We start from the raw sequence: 18,956 nt of genomic DNA, 5'->3' as shown, positions 1-18,956 counted from the left end.
ACCCAGACAAATAGGACCCCCAGATCTCATTGTCAGTACCTGCACTAAACACAGAACAGCCTCTGAGTAATCCTCCTCCACCACCTTCACCAGAAATTCCATGTCTCCTGGTTCCTTAATCTCAGGGAAAGCATCCAGGCGTTAAGCTAATGCATGTTTCCACAAAATAATAATAATAATAATAAAATATAAAAACACCTTTGAAGGCAGACTCTAGCAAGGCTTCATTAATTTTTCACAAGATGCATCTAATATGGCTGAGCAGAGCTAATACAAAGCCACATTATGCTTCCCCTTGCCAGCAGCCTGCTAAGGGTTAACCCATTAGCCCATATCCTGGTGAGCTCATCCCTGCTGGAGCCTGCTCAGTGGCTGGGAGTCACTGCACACTGACTCCTGCATGGGGTCAGAGAGGCTCTTTCTGACTGGGATGAAGAACTTGAACAGAAACTCACTGCCGGCTTCCACCCTGTGTGAACTGTGTGTGGTTCTCAGACCCTCCACCCTCTCTCAGGACACAAAGACAGTAAGTAAAGAGGGACCTCTCCCCTCTGCCCATCTTTCCATTTTCCTAGAGAAATGAGCTGGCTTTCACTTTGCTTTAGAGTGTGCTGAGTCTCTGAACCAGACTTGGAAGGCAAACTTGATTGATAGGCAAAAGAGGTAGAGAGCTATGCTCTGGGAGGTGGTGACTAAACAGTCATTTCCCTAAAGATTTGGACAAAACTTTCCAATGTCATTTTAGCAGGAAGTGGAATCAGGGAAGAATGGGAGCGACTCCCTCATACACCCACTTACACACTACATGCAAAGCACCTAAAATTCATCCCCAGCTGATATTGTGGGAGATGCTTGGGCAGGGACCACACTTCCAAACCGGGTTAGAGACAGAAACAAACAAAAAATCCAGACAGAAGATGTCAGGTTGTGCTCAGATCCCAGACTGCACGGGCAACACCCTAGACCCAAACCACTGCCCCAGTTTTCCTTAGCAGAATGCGTCCTGCATGGCCAGGACAGTAGGCACCTAGACAGGTGCTAGGAAAACGAGGCACAGTTTTCTGGCTGGGGAAGCTCTGGGAGAGGAACCAATGAAAGAGCATAAAAGCAGAGGCAAAAGACAGCTCGCATCCAACAGGGACCACACAGTCAGGCATGCTCTGCTGAGTTATTTTTTGATCTTGGTATTAGGCAGGGCATTGACTGGGGCATCTACTAACGAAATAAAAAGAGAAGTTGAGTGTCTCTCCTGGGGTTCAGTGTGACCTTTGAGGAACTTCCCTTCCTAGAAGTGCTGTGAGCAGGTGATTGATGGGAGGCCAGTACTGTGATGTCAAAAACAATCTGGCCTCTGCTTTATCATCTCAGGCATTGGGTCTCACTCACCTTATCAGAGGAACAGCCATCATCAAGTGAAGGAGGGGGGCAGGGACTAATAGCTCTGAGAGTGGAGTGAAGTGTTGGTAGGACTCCGGTGATGAAAGAGCAAGCCCCTATAATTTTCAGGGATTTCAAAAGCAATTTTATTCTTTGTTCTTTGTCAGGAATAATGTCATGTTATTTCTGTCACTGTGTGATACAACCTACCTTCCCCTTTCTCCCACAGCAGGACCTAGCCTGCCAGAGTGCCCCTGGGAGGAGGTTATGTGCTCGCTCTCTCTCACTCTCTCTCCTTCTCTCTCTCTCCTCTCTGTCCCTCTTTCTATCTCTCCTCTCTCTCACCTCTCTCTCCTCTCTCTCCCCCTCTCTCTCCCTCTCTCTCCCTCTCTCACTCTCTCACCCTCTCTCTTCTCTCTCCTGTCTCCTCTCTCTCTTCTCTCTTCTCTCTCTCCTCTCTCCTGTCTCCTCTCTCTCCTCTCTCTCTCCCTCTCTCCCTCTCTCCCTCTCTCGTTCTCTAACTCTCTCATCCTCTCTCCTGTCTCTCTTCTCTCTCTCCTCTCTCTCCTCTCTCTCCTCTCTCTCCTCTCTCTCCTCTCTCTCCCTTTCTTCCTCTCTCTCATTCTCTCACTCTCATCCTCTCTCCTCTCTCTTCTTTCTCTCCTCTCTCTCCTCTCTCTCTCTCCCCCTCTCTCCTCTCTCTCCCTCTCTCTCTCTCCTCCCTCCCCTCCCTGTCCCTCTATTCCTCTTTCTCTTTTCGATGTGAGTCCTTGCAATTCCCAGAATAGCTCCTATCATAAAAGAGAAGCCAGGGAGGGAAGATAAGTCCAGGTCCAAACACAGAGGGGCCTCGTAACATCAGGCTTGCCAGACAGAAAGATGCCAGTTAATTAAAAATTCTGATAAACAACAAATAAAAAATTTGTGGGTTTATTTTTTTGTCTTCTATGTTATTTTAGGTGTCCAGAGATATTTGGAGAATTGCTTTTCCCAAAAGACTTTTATTTGAAACTCAAATATAACTGGGCATATAGTCGTTTTATGGCCTGAATCTTTTTTAAGCTTTTTGGGTCACACCCGAGGAGGCACAGGGGTCACTCCTAGCTCTGCATTCAGAAATTACCCCTGGCGTTGCTCAGGGGACTATATGGGATGCTGGGAATTGAACCTGGGTCGGCCGCATGCAAGGCAAATAAATACCCCCTGTGCTATTGCTCCAGTCCAGGCCTGAATCTTATAGTCTATTAATGTGACTGTGTTGTACTATATTTGGTGAACGTTGAGGTACAGATATGCAGGAATAAGAGTGGTAGGGATACGAGTGGTAGAAATAAGGGAGCAATATAGAAAAGAAGAGGTGAAGAGAGAAAAATCCACTCTTAAGAAGGCATGTTGCAGCATACCAAAGGCTGCAACTGGGTTAAGTAGCAGAGGGCCTATCTCCACATCTGTAAAATATGGACTTTAATGACAGCCCTGACTTCCAAGAGAAGTATGGGTGAAAAGAGATGCTCTATGTGAGGGTAGTGGTATGTGTTCTATGTGTTCTATGCTACATTGGGATTATAGCAAAGGTCTCTTTCCTTTGACATAGCTCTTGCTCCTTTGCTGCCCCCTGTTCAGGGCCTCACTAATGCCTTCATACATCTGCTTCTGTCCTGCACATACAGCATCTAGACTTCACCCTCAGTTGCTGTCATTGGGAATGGCAGGCCACACGCCCGAACAGCACAGGCATAATCAAAAGAGAGAGCCAGACAACAAGATGCAAGGTTCCCCTCAGATCCCAGACTGCAGGCTGCTCCATAGCCTCAGCAAACCTATCCAGTAGTGATCGATCTAAGTTCCCACCCTTAGAAACACAACAATAAAACAAGGTAGAAGAACACAGCTCCGAGGGTAGGGTCTAAAACCCTCCTAATCCTGGCTTGCTGTTCACCTGCTGAGTAGGTGAAAAATCACTTAACGTCTCGGAGCTTCAATTTTCTCTTTCAAAAAATAGGCTGATGATTGGATCCACCACAGAGACTCATTTGACCTGATGAGATGATGCAAATAATGTCCCTCAAAATAGTTCCCAGAACATAATAAAAGCATGAGAAATGGCAGCCGTTGTTATGGAAAAAAAAGAAAAATGGTCTTTTTAAAGTAGATTCTTTGCTGCTTCTACTCTGGATAAGCAGCACAGGGTGACTTTGGGACTTTAACAAGAGTAGCCAGAAGAAAGACAGTATTGACAAGGTTAGTTAGTTCAGTAGTGGCCAAGGAGCTTTATCAACCTGCTAAGGACAGCTGATCCCAACGTGCCTTCCTTACCCAGTGACATCTCTCCATGCTTGTCCTAAGATCCGACCAGATAGTGGTGTTGACAGCGGGATGGGTAGGAACAGAAACTGTAACCTGATACAGTACTGGCCACATTCTGTCCTGCAAGAGACACACAGGAAACTGAAAAGCAAATCTTCAGAATAAACTCTGCTCTGCAAACAAGCTACAATACCTTCTGGTACCTTCTCTTGCTTCTCCTATTCTAGCTCTGCCTTATTTACTAAATTCTCAAAGTAGTGGATGTTGTAATCTCATTCCCTCCACAAAAGAACGAAGTGCTTCTAGTCCTGAAAGACAACATGTCTCCTCCTAGGCAATAATTCACTGATTTCACTTTCCATCATTGGTCCTATTAATTGGTGCATGTCATACACATAAAGAGCTTCTACAGAGAGGAATACTAAGTCACATCTGTAAGAGAGCTTGCTGATAGAGCTGAAAAAAGCATCTGTTGCAATGGTCACGGTCAGTGTTCTCATAGTGCAAGGAATGCAAGGCCCACAGTCAAATATTTACAAAAAGACAGGCAAACAGGGTCTCCAAAATGAGCAATTGCCAGGTAGGTAAATTGATCTGTTTTAAGATTAAGAAACAATTGCATGGGCTCCTCCATAAGCCTTTGCTCTGTCTTTTTAGAAGACAGAGCAAAGCTTGTCTAAAAAGCCTATTTTCCTATAAGGAATGGTAGTTTTTCAGAGAAAAGATTAAAGAGAGAAATTCTTTCTCTCTTTCCATCCCAATATACTGTCCCCAGATCCCAACTTTCCAAGGAGCACTTTTTTCCTGATTTCAGAGTAATAGATTCCCTGCCCACATTACTACCCTGCTTGGATCCCATCTTCCATCATATATCTTCAACCATTCTTCAATCTGTGGCCATTTCTTGGTTTAGCTAGACTTCACCTGCACTTCACTTTGACCACTCAAATACTGTTGAATATTGAAAGATGTAATTTATAATGTTGGAAATGCACTAATCTTAGTGTACTATATTACAAATGAACCCTCCACTTCACCACCATAATACTATATGTAAGATATTTAATCCACCTAAGAAAACTTCCAGTATTTAATCCACCTAAGAAAACTTCCAGTTAACTTTTTTCTTACACTTATAACTGCTGTTTTGAGTCTTTACACTGTATATTAGGTTTAGTGTATATTTAATTTATATTAAATTAAACTTTATATTTATATTTAGCTTATCTCTATAGCTCTAAGAGCTATAGAGATAGTACAGTGGATAAGGAGCTTGCCTTAAACATAGTCAATCCATGTTTGATTTCTGGAACTGCACAGGGTATCAGAAGCACCACCAGCAGTGCTTCCTGAGTGTAGATTCAGAAGTAAGCTGGGTTTGACCCAAAACCAAAATAAAAAAAAAAAATGTATAGCATCCTAGAGTAAATGGAAACATACAATTTGTGTACTAATTCATATGTATGTATATAGATGACTTTTTCCATTCAATTTGTGTGAGATTCACATATGTGGTATGTATATTAGAAATGAAGGATTTCTTGTTGCTTAGTAGTAGTGTGCATGTCCAATAACAACTTGTGTATCTTTTCTACTGTTCATGGATATTTGGACTGTTTTCTGGTTTAGACTATTCTGAATACACCTCAGGGTTTTTTTTTTAATATAAGTTTTAATTTCTCTTAGTCTAATAAGTATCTAGAAGTAGAATAGTTTTTTTTCCTGGATAAGTAAGTCTAGACATGTGTGTGCATTGCCAAATTTGAGAAATATGCTGTTAGGTATTAGGTAATCATGTGAAAATGTCAGAATATAGTTACACAAACCTAAAGAGTATAGTCTACTATACATTTATATTTTATGACAAGTAAAATGGTTTCAACAAGTCCAGCACTGGTATTAGTTCACAATGTAAAAATGCTGAAAATCAACATATAGACTACTAAAACCACTGTCATACATGTGTTTATTTTTTTACCCAAACTTTGTTAAGCAACTTCTGACTGTAACTAAGATCAGTGTTTTGCTTCAAAAAGCAAGTATAAGTTCCACATTTTAAGAAGTACAATACCTTTTCCAAACCATCCATTTTATATTTTAGAGCTTTGGTTGTTTCACATTTTCCCCAACATTTGAGATCATGAACTTTAAAATATTATTTTTGCTTAATTTGGAGGGAAGGGTCACAGTCATTAGTGCCCAAGGCTTACTCTTAGCTCTGAGCTGAGGGATCACTCCTAGCAGAGCTCCAGTGACCAAATGTGTTGGTGGGATTGAACCCAGGTTGATCTCACTCAAGGCTTACTATAGTTCCAGCCTGAAATAAAAAATTTTAATACTTTCTAGTGTTAATCTGATTCTCTTGTGGCTTTTTTATTTTCTTTTTTTAATATGGAAATTTTTGATGAGTTTCTTGATGAGTTTCTTGATCACTTGTAAATTATTCTTGTAATGGATTTGTCCAAATCAATTGCCTATTTTCAAACTTATCTCACTTGTATTTTTATTTACATATAGTAGTACTCTTTATATTCCCAATGCAAAAATTCTAATAAGTATATATTTGCAAATGTTGTTTTCAAGTCCTAATTTGCTTATCTTTTTCAGTAATTTTTTAATGAGCTGGAGCTTTAATATGTAGCAAAATCTAATTTACTGATTCTGTTTCCTTTTATTGAATATAGCCTTCTCTGTCCCATATTATGCCTACCTCCAATTCATGTAGATATTCTGCTACATTTTTCATAACAGTTTTATAGATTTAGATTTCATATTCAGGTTGTATCTGGATAACTACTGTTATTGTCACTGTCGCTGTCCTCTTATTGTTCATCGATTTGCTCGAGTGGGCCCAATAACATTGTGAGACTTGTTACTGTGTTTGGCATATCTAATACGTCACAGGTAGCTTGCCAGGCTTTGCCGTGCGGGCGAGATACTCTCAGTAGCTTGCCGGGTTCTCTGAAGGGGCGGAGGAATCAAACTCGGGTTGACCGGGTTGACCGCATGCAAGGCAAATGTCCTACTCACTGTGCTATCGCTCCAGCCCATGTATTATCCATACCCAATTAATTTATGTTGATGTCACATTTTATTTGGTCCAATATGAATAGCTGGCTGTTCCAGAGTCATTTATTGCATAACTTTCCTTTCATATTGAATGATTTGCTGCATTTATAAAAAAAATCACTTGTCCTTGGTTACTATTTGACTTGCTGGGATACTTGTTAGATATAATTATTATCAAGAAATAAACTATGACAGCATGATAGAGAGTTAACACTGAGGAAAAGGCAAATCAATACAGAGAGTTCTGTTTACCTGCTTTCCCCATGTCGGAAATATAAATTCTAATTTATGTACCATTGTGGCAGGCAGGCCTACTATTCTCAATGGATGAAAATATTACTTTAAAATAATCATGTAAATAACAAACTGTGATGGGCATATAATAATCTCTAATAACCTGGCTGAACAAGAAATACTTATTTTTTTCATCCTGAAGCACAATATTTCTAAGACAGATTCTAGATGTGAAAAGATACAAATTAAGAGCATACTTTTTTTAATTTAGGCAGACTTTTGGCCCTGCTCTTTATAGCTGTTTTGGTCAGTCTCTGGTCTCTTTTTGGCACAACAGGGAGATGGACTACACAAGGGAAGAAGGTTGCAGACCTTCTGATGGACGTAAAATATCTGAAAATTCATCTACTTTTTGTCCAATTTTGTGAATTTTATTCCACACGGACTTCTGACTTCTGAAAATAGGACTTGTAGATTTCAGGCTCGCTTCCTGTTCAGTATCTGTAAACAAAGGCGTGGTCTCCTGGACAGGCTGCTGCATGTTGCAGGTCAAAGTTCTATTTATATATGGCTGGTCATTGGGTAACTATATATTTGCCTCTCTCTTACTATAAAAATTTGCAAACAAATTGGAGTAATGAAATAAGCTTTCATATATCATCCACCTAAACTTAAAGTAATGTTGTCGTTTTGTCATATTTGACAAAACATGTTTGTCATTTTCACCTGAATCATGACATCATGTTTTATCCCTGCATGTCATTTCACAATGCAATTCAACGTCTGTAAAGATGTGACCACAGTTCAGTATAATGCAGAATACAAATATTGTATTCGAATTTCAAATATCCAGTTTGTATTCAAATGTCCCCAAAATTATCCTAAAACTTCTTATACAAGTGTTTTGTTTTAGTTAGAATGCAAATAAAAAGCCATGATCCATTTTTATATAGAAAATAATTTTTCTTAAAATATTTACTACTATTGAATAAACACACAATAGTAGTCATCTCTTAATCAACTAGAATCATACACAACAATGTAGCCAGATATAGCTACATAAAAAAAATCAGAACATCCCTAGCATCCCCAAAATCTTTATGATGTCCTCTTTTAGTAATTATATCTACAGCACTGTAGCACTGTCCTCCCATTGTTCATCAATTTGCTCAAGCGGGCAGTGTCCATTGTGACACTTGTTGCTACTGTTGCATATCGAATACGTCACAGGTAGCTTCCCAGGCTTTGCCGTGCAGGTGGGATACTCTTGGTAGTTTGCCAGGCTCTGAGAGAGATGGAGGAATTGAACCCGGGTCGGCCGCATGCAAGGCAAACACCCTACCTGCTGTACTATCACTCCAGCCCACTAAAACAATAGGTGTCTTAAAACTCTGATAAAATTAATTATTTCACAGGGGTTTAATTTTATGTAAATCAAATTTTATAGAAAGTTATTGACATGACTTCTTTGGTCAGTACCCTATTTGTACATTCACATACATCATCATCTTTTCCTTTTCATTGGGTCCCAGATCCATATTCCAAATGTGGGCCCAACCTGCATCTCCCTCTTTGATATGTAAGTAAATTGTCTTTCTTACCTACTTAATCAGTTTCTGAGCTTTCTAAAAGGGGCCTCCAGGGTATAAGGACTCTCTGTCTTTTGTAGAATTGCCTCCCTGAGGGATTGGCTATTACTCCTACCTGTCATTTCAAAAACACTGTGACTCAATCTTCCTCTTTCATCCACCTTGTCCTTGTCCAGGTACTTGGATAGATGATGAGTCTCAGCCCTGAGGCAGGTAGCAACATAAGAGGAAAGGAAAAGACAGTATGAACAAGGGTGCTGCACCAGATTGGTTCTTCTCTCCAGGGGACATTTGGCAATCTGTGGAAACTTCTTTATTATCATGATTGGGACACTGGGTAGGATGTGTACTTGGTAGCTAGTGGGCAGGGACTGAGATACTATTACATATTCTACAATGTACAGGTCAACCTTCATATTCAAGAATGATCTAGCTATATATGTCAGTAGTGCAACTGTTAAAAACTATGGTTTCTATTTCTGGAGGGGAAATATTTCATAAATTTATTAAATGCTATAAAATTCAAACTATTACTGTGCTGTTAATTTTCAGGAAATCTAAATTTTCAAAGTTTGAGTCACCACTTAAAGCATAGCTGGAATAACTTTAGAAATAATGATCTGAACTTCATTTTATAAAATGTGCCTTTTTTATAGAAATAAAATAAATAAATAAAATAATTGTAGTTAAAGCCAAGGTCATTTCTTAAGCACTTGTGTCACATAACATAGTCAGTGTTTATGAAATGTGATAGTTGCTACAACTCTATGAGATATTTTATTATTATTATTATTATTATTATTATTATTATTTCTTTGGGCTAGAGTGATAGCACAGCAGTAGGGCATTTGCCTTGTGCTCGGTCAACCCAGTTGACCCGAGTTCGATTCCTCCGCCCCTATTGGAGAGCCCAGCAAGCTACCTAGGGTATCTTGCCAGTATGACAAAGCCTGGCAAGCTACCCGTGACGTATTCGATATGCCAAACACAGTAACAAGTCTCACAATATTACTGGGCCCGCTAGAGCAAATCGATGAACAATGGAAGGACAGTGCTATAGTATTATTATTGTTTCTTTATATTTGGGACTAGACTTAAGAGGGTTAAATAATTCTCTTAAATAAGCTAAACTAGTTTCAAACAATAATGTCCCTGTTGTCAAAGACCTGGATCTTTCAATTGCACCCACAGACTCAAAGTAATTTTAGTGAATTTCTTTAAATGTGGAGTGGTAACTCCAAGATTATTGCTCATTTTGTGACTTGACCTGCTTGTTCCCTTCTATTTATAAATGTTCCAAACTTCTGCAGGAGGAGGAAAAGTAGGAGAGAAGAATCAGAGAATAGCAGAGGGAAGGGGAGAAGAAAGAAAAGAGAGAAGAAAGAAGTAAATAGGGTGTCAGGGAGGTACAGTTATTTTAGCCTTGATCAAAAGAAAACTGCTTCTCATTTAATCATTTTCCTATAACTAAAGCCCTTCTTGCTTATCAGCTCTCATGAGGATCCACCTCTCTCATAAATTCACTTAAATAAATGATTCCATTCTTTAGAACTTCATGGGCTATTATGATTGACAGACAATAGATAGACATCTACATATGATGGGTAACATAAAGTAACAAAATAAGAGACTAACACCCAAGAACAGCTGTGATAAGTACCAGGTTTTTCACTCCATGGCTTAGAGGCCAGCCGCACATTCTAGGGGTAAAGGCAGCTCAGATAGAGAAGGGAGCACTAAATAAAGGGTGCTGGGAAGATCTGCTGAGGATGGGAGATACATGCTGAACATAGTCAATAGACTGAACATGATTGCCACCCAATGTCTCTTCTGCAGACCATAGCACCCAAAAGGAGAGATAGAACAAAAGGGAGTGCCCTGCCACAGAGGCAGGGTGGAATGAGGGATGGGGGGTGGGAGGGATACTGGGATTGGTGGGGGTGGATAAAGGGCACTGGTGGTGGGATGAGTACTTGATCATTGTATAACTGAAACCCAAGCACAACAACTTCTAAGTCTACAACTGTACCTCATGGTGTTTCACTAATAAAATAAAACAAAACAAAAAGAATTCTGAAATTGTCCCAGTGTGTGTCCATCAACCTCTGCACGTGAGAACCAGGGACTGATAGAGCTCCAGTAATCGTGAGGTACAAAAACAGGCTCTAGAAGAGAGATCAGAATAGACCATTGGAGTAGATCCATACCTTGCTTGCCTAAGAATGGACTATGATGGAGTATAATATATTAGAATGTCACTCTTAAGCATTATAAGATACTGCACTAAAAAAATGCCTTCCATTCCATTCATAATACAGTATTTTGAAAGTAAAAGCACACTGGATTCAAATCAAATCTTTATCAGTCATTTGTAATAAGTTCTTTTTTCTAAGACTTTCTCATTTATAAAATGGGGCTAATGCTTAATTCAGAGTCATTGTGAAGTTTTAGGTTGATAAAGAAAACAATGCAATTTCTAACATACAGTTGATATTCGTATGTGTACATTGTTTGCCTTTTATATATAAGTGGGTCACCATTTGCATATGGAAAAATATTAGCATTTATAGGGCACTTGCAGTATACTAATGCATTCCATGTCTAAACTCATTTAATACTTTAGAAAACACTTAGAGACAATTATGTTGTTGTACCCATTATATAGAAAAAAATACATAAGACCTGTAAAGAAACTCACTCAAGGTAACACAGTTAGCAACAGACTAAATCTGAAAATAAACTATTCAATAAACTGTTGCTTTGTTTGCTTTTCATTTAAAAGGCACTAATGTTTCCCTGTTTTAAGTTCTAAAACAATTGGTTAGAATGTTACAACATTTATTTTTCCCAAGGAAAAAATCATTCTTGCTAGAGTTTTTTCTTTTTCATATGGCAGGTTTTCCTTTTGACTTTAATACAAAAATCTTGTATGACCCTCCACTGACCCAGACTGAAGATGAAATATTGAAATTAGGAAGGATGTTTAGAGATAGATATTTTGCTTCACCTTTGCTTTTTAATGTTGCAGATACCTGTTGGCTGATCCTGAGAAATCATGACCATGGAGGCTCTCCCTAAGACCCTGGAGGCTGATGATAAGTTTCCAGAATCCAAAGACCTACTTCCCAGTCAGACTGCCAGTTCCCTTTGCATCAGTTCCAGAAGTGAGTCAGTCTGGACCACCCTCCCCAGGAGTAATTGGGAAATCTACCGCAAACCCATCATCATCATGTCTACTGGTGGTACCATCCTTCTCTTTGGCGTGGTCATCACCTGCTTGGCTTATACTCTGAAATTAGGTGATAAGAGTCGTAGTATTATTAAGATGACAGGTCCTGCTTTCCTGTCCCTGGGACTCATGATGCTGGTGTGTGGGCTGGTTTGGGTGCCCATCATCAAGAAAAAACAGAAGCAGAGACAGAAGTCAAGTTTTTTTCAGAGTCTCAAATCCTTCCTGAATTGCTAATGGCAGCCTTCCCATCACCCTGCCACCTGCACCCGAAGAAAGAGAACTGATGACCAACATGTAACATCTCCATCATCTTGGCAGTGGAGCTTTTCCATAGAAATGGATCCAGTTAAAGCATTTATCTCAACCTGTGGAAAAACTGAGGGCCATAGTTATACCCTTCCTGGAAATGGGCACATTTCTGATCTATCTCAGACTCTGTTATGGCTAATACTCCCTTGCATCTTGGCCATGGTCAGCCCCTTCCCTGTCTGTTTCCTACTTATGCATTCAAGCATTACTCATTTAACTCTTTGCCTATAACTTTGCATGTTTGGAAGTTCTTTGGTAGTGGACTATGATCAAAGAAGAGCCTCTTGTTTACATATCTGATTGTCTGAGCTGGAGTTCTCATTTGCATTCCTCATGACTGGCCAATAAATTTCTTTACAGAGAAGAGGAAAGGATGAGTCCTCACCCGTGGAGTTTGCTAGATCCATACATCTTTGTGGACTTGCAGCCCAAGAAAACCAGAAAGTCACAAAAGCATTCCAAAGACTGAACAGTGATATGTTGACTGAGAAAATGATTTCCTGTTAGGCATATTCTCCCTAAGTCTGGTTGAAGAAATCAGCTGGACAAGGAAATTTAATTCTCAAGTATCAGTATTGCTGCCAGAGATGGAGGAATGAGCTGGGGTGTTTACAATACCGCAACTCCAACCCTGTAACTCCCTTTAACTCCTTTGAAATTTTGTCAAAGAAAAAGGATGTTGTTCTAATTCCTCTTTACCATCTTTACCCTCATCTTTACCACCTATTCTGCAACAGTAAGATGTAAAGTTGCAGGGTTGTAAGATTGTTAATCTTCTCTTCATATACATTGAACATAAAACTCAAGAAAAATCATATTTGTTTTTTAGAGTTGCATATAGGTTTCTAAAAATCAAATTCACTTAAAAAAACTTATACTTCTAGGGGCTGGAGAAATAGCACAGCAGGTAGGGCATTTGCCTTTCACGCAGCCAACCCAGGTTCAATTCCCAGTATCCCATATGGTCCCCTGCACCGCCAGGAGTAACTCCTGAGTGCAGAGCCAGGAATAACCCCTGTGCATCACCAGGTGTGACCCAGAAAGAAAAAAAAATCTTATACTTCTACCATCTCTGTCATTACCTATTGAATAAACAAATATGTATCCAGTGTCTTTCTCTGGGATGGAAACAGAATAGGCATTGTCCCAAAACAAAATATTAAGTCAAACCAAAAGATTATTAGAATATATTGTGCTGAGTACTTAATTACATAAATCTTAATTACATAAATGTGTGATGTGTGGGAACACCAAGGAAAAGTCTAATTCAAATTTGAGAGAGGGTGTGGACACTTCTGGGACTGGGAACTGGGAGGGAGAGCTGTGTTATCCAAATTAAAGATTAAAAGTACAATAACTAGGAAAGAGAAAAGAAAAAGGAAAAGAATTTCAGGCAGCAGAAACTGCTTGTGCTGAAGCTTGGTATGGGAAGGAAGGTCACGGATAATAAAATTGGTAAATTGTATAGCATCTTCCTTAACCTCAAATATTTTTTTATGTCAAGCTCTCCATGGCATATTCGACTTGCAAAAACAGTAACAAGTCTCACAATGGAGACATTACTGGTGCCCGCTCAAGCAAATCGATGAACAACAGGACTACAGCGCTATATTATCCCATGCCCAACTTCCAAGTGCCTTAGTGCAGCAGCTCTGGGAGTGCAATGAGGGTCTTCTTGAGTATTGACAGAGACCAGAGGTATTTCCTATTGCTCCACCAGACAGACAACATATGTGAGGTAAATCACCCCAAAATCTGGAGCTTCCTGTGGTAATTAGAGGTCTTTAGGTGAAAGATCAGGAGGCATATCCCTAACAAGCTAGCCAGGGTGACCTAGGCAGGAACAGAATTGTATAAAAGAGCATCCTTAATCTAACCACATTGCTTAAGCTGACTCCCTCACTCCTCAGTCACTCCACTCCACCTCCACTGTCACCATGGAAACCTCTCTATCTCTAACGACCTCCAGTTATTATAACCTTTACAGTAGTTCCATGTGCAGACATAGAACCAAAACTGTTCCCACTGTACCATAAAAAAATTACATGGAGGCATCTAACTATCATCTTTGTGTATCTACTGCCTGTTTCATCACCTAAGGATCTAGAGTTTGGGGAGCCTGTGGCCTTTGAGCTTCAGCGTGTTTCTCATTTGGACAGTGAGTTCAGGTTTTCTAGCAACCTGATTTTATCAGAGATTGTCAGGAACAATCTTGGGGGAGTACTGCAAGAGCTCTGTCACTAATTTTAATTCTAGTGCCTCAAATGACAGGGTATGAAAGATCATGCCCCCCTTTTTAGCCAGTTGGTCCTATTATATCACTCACATTCTTTAATGCTTTCTTACACAGAAGCAAAAAAATTGGCCTCCCCAACTAACACACTGGGAACCCATACTTCCCACATCAAATTTCATCTGCCCCAAAGCTTGTAGTTTAGGCATAGTTTTAAGTGGGAGTTGTGGGTGGGTGCTGCTTCATATAGGTCTTGATGGAAGGAAGTTTCAGAACAGTCATATTCTAGGAAGGTATATCTGCTCTGAACTCACATTGCTGTCTGTAATACTAATTGCTCATCCTCCATGCTCCTCTGAGTTTCTCGGGGGGAAAATAAGCAAATATTCTTTTTTTTTACTTTTTTAAAATTTTTTTTATTAGTGAAACACCATGAGGTACAGTTATAGACTTATAAATTTTTGTGCTTGGGTTTCAGTTATACAATGATCAAGTACCCAACCCTCCACCAGTGCCCATCCTCCACCACCACAGGTCCCAGCATCCCTCCCACCCCCCATCCCCCAGTCCCACCCTGCCTCTGTGGCAGGGTGTTCCTCCTTGTTCTCTCTCTTCTTTTGGGTACTGTGTTTTTAAGCAAATATTCTTAAGCATAATGTATCCTTACTGAGATCTCCCAAATAAGTGTGGATATAGAAACACATCAATGTCACAATAAGGACCAATATCATGGGAACTTCTCCACATAGAGGTCTAGGGTGTTAATATAACTGACCCATGAACAAAATAAAGTTAGATGCACTGTTTCTAATAAAAGACATCTCTACCATGACTTCATTAATATCTGTGTATTCAGCATTCACTTTTTGACTAATATGATATTATTCCACCCATGAGTTCTCACCCATGGAGTTTGCTATTTAGTTTGGAGAGCTGGTTTAATCTGTGACCTAAAGGAAATCAATAAAATATTAATCATATTCTATAAACAGTATTGGCTGTGTTTCCTTTCTGTTCCATCAGTAATTCCAAGAAGTAATCCATTTCTCTAAAATGCTCCACCACTACCCTCTCCCTGGTTCCATTCAAGATTTGATTGTACTACTGACTGGGCTGAAGAGTACAATGTAGATTTCACAAGTTTCCATGGATGTTTCTTAGGAGTTGGTGACCTGTTATGAGGTACTAATGGAAAATACAGAGAAGAAGCTCTTAGCATTTCTCTTCTATTAACACATCCCAGAATTGAGGGAGGGGGGAGAGAGGAGAGAGGGGAGAGAGAGAGAGAGAGAGAGAGAGAGAGAGAGAGAGAAACAGAGACAGAGACAGAGAGACAGAGAGAGAACTGGGAATATGATATGAAGACATGCTTTGACCTTAAGAAGCAACAATGCAATTGAGTCCCATTGGGAGACAGTCATAGGAGTTGTCATGATCCCACATGCCAGGCATGAAGGGTATAGAATGAGAACTTAAATCTATCAGGACCTGCTCAAACTTTCCTGTAATGGTTCAGATTTTCTTCAGGAGTAGAAGGGAGGAACTGTGTCCAGAGGAAAGCACATACAAATCCTCTCCTTTTGATTCCATTAACCACTCCATTTCATGATCTTACTTTTCATCAGTGTCTCTCAAATCTTTCTACCAGAGCCTTCTGCTCTAAATATACCACATTTGAATATTCTCAAGGATTCACTTTCTCTATTCAATCACACTGCTTTCCTGAGACACTGCTAAAAAAAGAAACTAAGTAGAAGGATTTTCACTTTTCTAGAATATTGGTTGTTCTGATTGTATTATTTCTTTTACTCGATCCATATATCTCAGTTTAAAAATTTTCTTAATGACCTTCAATGAAAATAGCTTTAATAATTATTTGTGTGTTGGTGACTCCCCAAATATCTATATGCTTATTGTGTATGAAATGTCAATGGGTAAAATTCTTTCATGTGTGTGTGTGTGTGTGTATTCAAGGTATATTTTGAAAAAAATTTTATTGAATCACCGTGAGATATTTATAAGCTTTCATGTTTGGGTTACAATCACACGATGATCAAATACCCATCCCTCCACCAGTGCACATTCCCCAACACCAATATCCCTGGTATGTCTCCCCTTTTCCCACACTCCCCCTGCCTCCATAGCAGACAATATTCCCCATACTCTCTCTCTACTTTTAGGCATTATGGTTTGCAATACAGACACTGAGAGGTTATCATGTTTGGTCTCTTATCTACTTTCTGCACACTCCCATCCCAACAGGTTCCTCATGCCATCATTTTCTTAGTGATTCCTTCTCTATTCCAGCTGCCTTCTCCCCTTTGCTCATGAGGCAGGTTTCCAGCCTTGGAACAATCTTCCTGTCTTGTGCATCTACTATCCTTAGATGTCAGACTCATGTTACGTTGTTTTATACTCTACAAATGAGTGCAGTCCTTCTATCAATGGGTAAAACTCTTACTGATGCTAAAAAACAAACCATTAATTTTTAGAAAAATTAAATTATATTACCATTCCAGAAGTTAGATGTTCAAAATTACTCAAATTAGGCTTTTGGTAGGGTTCTGCTTCTTATGAGAACTCCAGAGATAATATGTGCCCATTTTAACCTCTAGAAAAGGCCATATTCCTTGGCTCTTGACTTCTATCTTCAGAACCTGTAATCGCAGCAATCTAACTTCTGCTTCCATAATATCTTCTCTTATGCTTCTGCATCACCTCTTTATAAGAACTTTGGTGATTATATTGAGCTTATCTCAATAATCCAAGATAATTTTCTTATTTCAAGATCTTTAACCATTCTATAGCTTCCATAACATATCAAACTTGGTGGCTTAAACAATAGAAATTTGTTTGCTAATAATTCTGGAGGATAAGAATCCAAAATCAAGAAAGAGGTAAGCAGGGTAGATTGCTTCTAAAGTCTCTTTTACTTGGTTTTCAGATGGTCCTTTTACTGCAGTCAAATAACTGCTTAAATTCAATTTATACCCAAATTAAATTTATCCTCTCTTTTTGTCACCTTTTCAGAAAATGATATTACCAACTTTCACTATTCAAAAAATTTTCCAAGTCAAAAATTTAGTATTCTGAGAATAATTTAAAAAAACAGTTTCTTTTATTACCCTCCCCCATCATTTGTAATTAACTCTCATATACTTGAGATGAAGGTACATGGCCAACTAAAATATGGTATTCCCAAGCCTGCATTTTAACAAGTGTTAGAAATAATTGAGGGGTCAAGAAAAGTTCTTAACAACTAGAAGCTCTTTTCCCTTCCTTCTGCAACTGTTCTCTTCAGACCAGCACTGCATGTGGCTTTCCAAGTGCCTAGAGCATGTGTGGGCTAGGAGCAATAGACAAACTCTACAGGATGATTTTTCATGTGGCTATAGAGCTGGCAGTGGTTTTGAACCTAATTGCTGTGATGAGTGTTGTATGGTCCTAACACTCGGTTCCTCCAACATATCAGATTATCAGTGGGTATGGTTTTCAGAGAAGAGGCAGCTAACTAGAAGCCAGTTAACCTCCCCCACCTTATCCAGTAAGTTTCTCAAGTTTACCTCTTATAGAATCTTCCCTGTAATATCATGGGAATTATTAGAGAACCTCTACCTAGACTATTTTACATGTGGACATCTGTAGGATAACATTGTGTTGTCCTTTCCGCCTTGCCACATGGAGCTTAGGTTATTGGGTTGCTCCCATCACAGTGCTCCCATTCCTCTGTGTTTATTTGTAACCTCGTTCTTTGTGCACTGTTGACTTGTAAATATTGTTTTTCTCTTCTCCTTAAGTTCCTTAAGTTCTTTGCATAGTTAATTCAGAACAGTGTCCTTTTTGTATGGACACAAGGAGACAGTTAATGCTATGCTTTCATAGCTTGGTAGTTAATTGACTCTGAATGATATTTACCTCATGGATATCTGAGCCTGACAAGCTATCCATGGTCTATGCCAAATAGACCAAATTGATATGCCAAATTCAGTAATTAATGGATCTCATTCCCCTAACCCTGAATCGAGAAGGATATGAAAGGAAAGGCTGATAAAATACCAAGGCAGAAATAGGCTGCCAAAACGAAGAAAAACAAAAATGATTGTCTGTACTTTTAATGCTCGTACGCTGGCATCTGCTGCATCCATTGAAGACCTCATGATACAAGCACGAAAGATCAAGTACGACATCATTGGTCTGACCGAAACGAGAAGACATCAATCACATCATGCAGTTTTCGACACTGGAGAAGAACTGTTCCTTGGAACATGTGACAAAAGAGGCGTTGGTGGTGTCAGTATCCTTGTCAACACAAACTTAGCCACGAGCATTGATTCATTCGAATGCCTAACAACCCGAATCGGACGATTACACTTGAATAGATGTGGCTCACTACGGGCAGTTTCTATCTTTGTTGTCTATGCACCAACATCCAGTTATGGTGAAAGAGAAACTGAGAAGTTCTACATGGAGCTGGAGAAGTTCTATAAAGAAGATCACACCTTCTACAAGATCATTGTCGGTGATTTTAATGCCAAGATAGGACCAAGAAGATCAGTCGATGAACTCCACATCGGGACCCATGGCCTAGAATGGAACGAACAGGGTG

At 39.5% G+C, this 18,956-nt stretch overlaps 1 protein-coding gene across 1 annotated transcript; it reads left to right on the top strand.

Moving 5' to 3' along the window:
- The first annotated feature begins 11,631 nt into the window (after nucleotides 1–11,631).
- PIRT (phosphoinositide interacting regulator of transient receptor potential channels) lies at nucleotides 11,632–12,155 on the top strand. Its single transcript, XM_056117924.1, has one exon. It carries the CDS (start codon nucleotides 11,632–11,634, stop codon nucleotides 12,040–12,042), a length of 411 nt encoding a protein of 136 aa, XP_055973899.1. The 3' UTR covers nucleotides 12,043–12,155.
- The last annotated feature ends 6,801 nt before the right edge of the window (nucleotides 12,156–18,956 follow it).

Source organism: Sorex fumeus, unplaced genomic scaffold (genome assembly GCF_029834395.1).
Source record: "Sorex fumeus unplaced genomic scaffold, SorFum_2.1 ptg000036l, whole genome shotgun sequence".
In the NCBI taxonomy this organism is placed as follows: domain Eukaryota; kingdom Metazoa; phylum Chordata; class Mammalia; order Eulipotyphla; family Soricidae; genus Sorex; species Sorex fumeus.
Note: the sequence above shows the minus strand (reverse complement) of the source record. Positions and strands in the feature narration are given on the sequence as shown.

Excerpts from the sequence above, each read along its gene's own strand:
- PIRT (XM_056117924.1), top strand. The coding sequence starts at position 11,632 with ATGACCATGGAGGCTCTCCCTAAGACCCTGGAGGCTGATGATAAGTTT.